This window comes from Ovis aries, chromosome 20 (assembly GCF_016772045.2).
Source record: "Ovis aries strain OAR_USU_Benz2616 breed Rambouillet chromosome 20, ARS-UI_Ramb_v3.0, whole genome shotgun sequence".
Taxonomy (NCBI): domain Eukaryota; kingdom Metazoa; phylum Chordata; class Mammalia; order Artiodactyla; family Bovidae; genus Ovis; species Ovis aries.
The window spans coordinates 12,544,600-12,550,599 of NC_056073.1; the positions used below are offsets into that span (position 1 = coordinate 12,544,600).

General features: G+C 44.7%; 1 protein-coding gene across 2 annotated transcripts in view; it reads right to left on the reverse strand.

Moving 5' to 3' along the window:
- GLO1 (glyoxalase I) overlaps positions 1–3,579 on the reverse strand; it is a 28,646-nt gene extending 25,067 nt beyond the window's left edge. For both annotated transcript variants that reach the window (XM_004018795.6, XM_060403166.1), the window contains exon 1: positions 3,416–3,579. In XM_004018795.6, the coding sequence (XP_004018844.1) occupies positions 3,416–3,499 (84 nt within the window). In that variant the 5' untranslated portion in view covers positions 3,500–3,579. The remainder of the gene's footprint in view (positions 1–3,415) is intronic.
- Between the last annotated feature and the right edge of the window lie 2,421 nt (positions 3,580–6,000).

The window sequence follows — 6,000 nt, forward strand, 5'->3', positions numbered from 1 at the left end:
AAAGCTGACTTGAAACTCAACATTCAAAAAACTAACATCATGGCATCTGGTCCCATCAGTTCAGTTCAGTTCAGTTCAGTTGCTCAGTTGTGTCTGACTCTTTGCGACTCCATGAATCACAGCACGCCAGACCTCCCTGTCCATCACCAACTCCCGGAGTTCACTCAAACTCAAGTCCATTGAGTCGGTGATGCCATCCAGCCATCTCATCCTCTGTCGTCCCCTTCTCCTCCTGCCCCCAATCCCTCCGAGCATCAGAGTCTTTTCCAATGAGGTGGCCAAAGTACTGGAGTTTCAGCTTTAGCATCATTCCTTCCAAAGAACACCCAGGGCTGATCTCCAGAATGGACTGGTTGGATCTCCTTGCAGTCCAAGGGACTCTCAAGAGTCTTCTCCAACACCACAGTTCAAAAGCATCAATTCTTCAGTGCTCAGCTTTCTTACTTCTTGGCAAATAGAAGGTGACAAAGTGGAAGCAGTGACAGATTTTATTTTCTTGGGCTCCAAAATCACTCTGGACAGTGACTGCAGCCATGAAATTAAGACATTTCCTTGGAAGGAAAGCTATGACAAACCTAGTGCATGCTAAGTCACTTCAACATGTCCAATTCTTTTCAACCCTCTGTCCATGGGATTCTCCAGGCAAGAATACTGGAGTGGGTTGCCACACCCTTCTGCAGGCACCTTCCTGACCCAGGGAATGAACCCATGTCTTTTTATGACTCTTGCACTGGCAGGCGGGTTCTTTGCCACTAGTGCCACAAACCTAGACACCGTATTAAATAGCAGAGACATCACTTTGCCAACAAAGGTCTGTATAGTCAAAGCTGTGGTTTTTCCATAGTAGTCACATAGGGCTGTGAGAGTTGGACTATAAAGAAGGCTGAGTGTTGAAGAATTGATGTTTTCAAACTGTGGTGCTGGAGAAGACGTGAGAGTTCCTTGGACAACAAGGAGATCAAATCAGTCAATGCTAAAGGAAACCAATCCTGAATATTCATTGGAAGGATTGATGCTGAAGCTCATGCTCCAATACTTGGCCATGTGATGGGAGGAGCTGACTCTCTGGAAAAGACCTTGATGCTGGGAAAGACTGAATGCAAAGGAGAAGTGTGTGGCAGAGGATAAGATAATTAGATAGCATCAACAACTAAATGGACATAAATTTGGGCAATCTCTGGGAGATAGCAGAGGATAAGGAAGCCTGGTGTGCAATAGTCCATGGGGTTGGAAAGAGTCAGATACGATTTGGCAACTGAACAACAAGAGACGCAACCCTTGAAAATCTCTATCTTCTGTGCTCCCACAGTGCTTTACAATTCCAATATATATAATCAAAGTTCCACCTTATGTTACAGTTGGTGTATGTTTGGTGCAGGAAGGAACTTCATCTTTTTGTTCATCTCAATATCCCCCAAGGTACCTATCATGCTCTTTACATATATCAGATGATCAATGATCGCTGAATTTACGCTTTCCTTGTGCCAAGTTTCAAAACACTATAGTCAGTATCTAGAAGCAGAACAGGGTGGAGACTAGAGTGTGGGCTCTCCCTAGGCAAATTTCTCAGCGCCACTGTGCCATTGTCTACTTATATGTAACATGGAAATGAGCATGCCTTCCTCGCACAGTTGTGAGGATTAAATGAAGTAATGTACTTAACAACGGAGAAGGGGATGGCAATCCACTCCAGTATTATTGCCTTGAGAATCCCATGGATAGAGGAGTCTGGTGGGCTACAGTCCACGGGGTCGCAAAGAGTTGGACACGAATGGGCAACTAAGTACACACACTTAACAAACCAGGGCGTGGCACAACTCAACACATACCAGCTACTATTAATATTACACAGTCCATTCATTTTATGTCCCCCATATGACACCTCAAGAGTGAAAATGACTAATTCCCCAAAATAATTCCTTCAAATCAAGAGAAATCTACTTAAATTGAGAATGCATAAATTAAGATCACAAGGGATTGTATCAATCAATTTCATCAAGCTCTCTTTGGAATCTTTTTTTTTTTAAACAGTCCAGTATATAAAATGTCCAGTTATCTGGATAATTAATTTACACTGAATAACTCCATCGGTATTATGTGAAATAACATGGTATTTAACATTAAAGAGTATAAAAATAACATAAGTGTGAGAGGAAATGTATATATTTATTTCTTCCCCCTTAGTCTTGCAGTGACTAACATTTTTCCTAAGGTAAGTATTATCAGGTGCTAGTCAAAGGCTTGAGCAATTAGAAGTGTTTGACTCTTCACCCTGAATGTAAAAAGCAAGCAGGGAATGAAGTCAGCAACTGTCTGAAAGGTCTGTACAAAGCACACACTCAATCTTCAAGGAATTGGAGCTTTTCCAGTGAAATGAATGCATACACAGGCATTTGCAGACAGTGTGAGTATGCTGGAGCAAACCCTGGAGTGGCTGCCCTGTCTGATCTTGATAATGCCTGTAGGCACCACACCTGAGTGAGTTACACTGACTCTCAGTACAAACACGTTAAGCAAGCTGAAAAGCCTTCCTATGCAACCAGTCATTCCTCTCAATGGGTCTCAGCTGCAATAAGAGGATTAGTGAAGGAATTTCCATGATTCCCTTTCAGGATTCTAACATCCCTCCTGTGGGAAATTAAGCCCAGGCAGAGGAGTGTCACTGTGAACAACTGTAAAGGCCAACCCAAAGCGAAATTCTGGGCGCGGTTAAAGTCAGGAGCCATCAGATTGGTTTGGAGGAGTTAAACCCAGAGCCAAGGCAGTTACAGAAAAATGACCGGGACTTCCCTGGTGACCCAGTAGCTAAGATTCTGCACTCTCATCAAAAGAAGCTCCCGACAGATCCCTGGTCAGAGAACTAGATCCTACATACCACAACTAGGAGTTCGCCTGCCAACATCTAAGACACGGAGCAAATCGATAAAAATAAATAATGTTTTAAAAAGAAAAAAGAAAGAAAGAAAAATCATCCAGGCTGGGAGGAGCCGGCACGTAGAAACCTTCTACCAAGACTTGAGTTCTGAAACTGCCTTTACCCGCCAGGGCTATTGACCTGGAGCTGGGGAACAGTCATAACCCACAGACAAGGTCTCTGATCCTGGCTGAGCCAACGTTTCAGGTAACTGTCCCAAGTCAAACAAATCAAAGCAAGCAGGGTCACAGTCTTTCAAACAACTTAAACAGATCCTTTCTCTGATCTCCTGTTGGGACATCCCTGGCCCTCTTCCCGGCCCACTCCGATCCGTCCAAGGCGGGCGGAGCTGCAGCGGTGGCCGGATGAGATTCAAGTCCAGAGTTCGAATCATCCAGCCCAAGCCCGGCCTGGTTGAGCCCGGGAACTGCTCCCTCTGGGGGCCCCGGCCGCGCCACGCAGAGGGGGCCCCGACTCGGGAAAATTAGGTTCTACGCCCACCTTGGTGCTGGGGTCCGGGTCGGAGCAACAGCTGAGGGCAGCCTCGTCGGTGAGGCCACCGGACGCGGGCTGTGGTTCTGCCATGGCCGCACTGCTGTATCACGGACGACGGTCCCCGGGAACGCAAGAGGTACCCGCACTCCGTCGGCTTCTAAGCGCTTTTCACCAGCGCCGGCGCGACTGCGCCCCAGGGCGGGCGCTGCTGACTTCCAGCCAATCGCTTGCTGGAAAGGAAGTTGGCTTTCTGCTGATTGGGTCCCAGTTCCTCCGCCCACAGCGCTCTACGCCCAAGACTACAATTCCCAATGTGCTTCGCATATGATGGAGGCCTGCGTGTCGTTTTAAAAAAAAAAAAAAAACCAAACCCAAATCGGCCCGAAGAAAGTGCGGTTTCTCACTGTCACTTGATGACCTAATTTGGTTTCTATTTAACTACTAAAGTTCAATAATCACCCATACCTCAAGGCTGCCAAGTGGTAGGAGATAGGAATCTGATGAAAAGAGCTATAATTTTTAAATTATAAGGACCTAAAACGATTTTCTCAGTTTAAGCAGTAGAGGATAATTAAAGCAACTCTGACTTAGTGAAAAACCTAGGTTTCGAGTTTTGGCTCCACTATTTATTAGCTCTAAAAGTTTGGAATAATTACTGACGTTTCTCTGAGCTTCCTTGATGGATTTTGGTGAGGATCAAATAAGATTTAAGTTACGGTTTCACTACTTATCTAAATGTCCATGACTTTCATCGTCTTTTATGTTGATTTTGCTAAGGCATGTATTTTAATTATGTTCATTGGACGACTTAGTCATCGCTGTGTTTTGATGACTGGCACGTAATAGATTGTCGATAAATACTTCATGTTGTTGAGACTAAATGATCATGACCAGTGTAAAAATAATTTAGAAAAGGACTTTATGTTAATAAATGAATGAGGCATGAGATTTGACAAGAGTTTCTAAGTGAAGAGCAGGGTCTTTCTAAATTAGCAAGAAGATAACAGATGGATGTCAGGAATTTGGATTGCAGGGAGTTGGGCAAAATAAAAACTAACTTACTCACCAAATCAAACAAGCAGGGCAGGGAGGCACCTGGTACCATGTACCTGGCCACCCCCAAGATGTCTCCATCTCTCATCTCAGCTTCATTTTGTTCCATATACCTGCTCCACTAGTCTAGAAACCTGGAACTCTCAGCCTCTTACCAGAGAGAGAGGGAACCTCTTCCCTGAATTCTGATTTTGATAAAATCCAGAGAGAAGCCTATGATTGGCCTAGACTAGGACCTGTACTTACTCCCATGGTCAGGGCACTGTGACTGACAGCCTGGGTTAGAACCACCAGGTTGGAGTTGGGGGGGTGAAGCAGTTCTCCCAAAGGAAAGAGATGCTGCTCATATAGGAAGAAAAGTGTGAAAGTGTTAGTTGCTCGGTCATGTCCACTCTCTGCAGCCCCATAGAGTCTAGCCCACCAGGCTCATCTGTCCATGGAATTCTCCAGGCAAGAATACTGAAGTGGGTAGCCATTCCCTTCTCCAGAGGATTGTCCCAAGTCAGGGATTAAACCCAGGTCTCACACATTGCAGCCAGATTCTTTATCATCCTGTGCAAACTGAAGCACAGATGCCCACTGCAAAAAGGCGGGCAGGATAAGCATTTAAAAATAAATTTTGTGTACACCTCATAAGGTAAAGGAACTAGAGAAGGGGAGGTTCAGAGAAAGGACGAGACCGATACTCTACAGGAACAGATCATCTTTAATGAGGCAAGAAGGGGCAGCAGTCAGACCAGTGAACTGCTGCGCTAGGTCAAGAAAAGAGCAGGTATATATAGAAAACATATATATGCAGAAATACATTGTTTTGAGGGGGTGTGTTTTTCCTCAAGATTATTTTGACTAGTTAGCTTTCAACAACTGGGGCAAGGAATTCCTGAGACTGGCCGGAGACTGGGGTTGGCTGGGAGCTGAACATAATCAATCTTAATGTTCATTTCTTTCTTTGGGGGAGAAAGTTCTTTATTCTGTATAGAATGGTGGGGAGGACCTGAAGGGGAGTTTTAACTCCAGGCTATTTTGAGCTGTGTAGCTTTCCTTCATTCCAGACCCCAAGGAATATATAAAAAGAGAAAGAGAGATGGGTGTTGTCAATGTTCAGGGTATTTTTGTGCTGGTAATTGAGGGTCGGGGGTTTGTGTTCTGGGAGGAAGGAAGTCTAAGGCCTGTAGTGTTGATTTTCTATTCTAGCTGCCAAGGTCTCGAGCAGAACAGTCTTAACTTGATCTTGAGAAATGACTCGGATTTGGTCCTGGAGGAATCCCTTGAAAAGATTAAGCAAATAAGGTCCAAATGTGAATAGGAGGATAATGAATATGAATGGTCCAAGAAGGGGCAAAACCAAAGGCATCCAGATCCAATCCATCAACCATGACTGCCAGGAGTTGCTTAATCTCTGGCGGAGTCAAGAAGCTCGATCTGTAAGGTTTTTTTGCAGCTTCCTGGACAATACCTGACTAGTTGGCATAGAAGCAGCAAGATTCGTCCAGAAAAAGTCACAAACCTCTCTTTTCTGCAGTTAGTAGATCTAATCC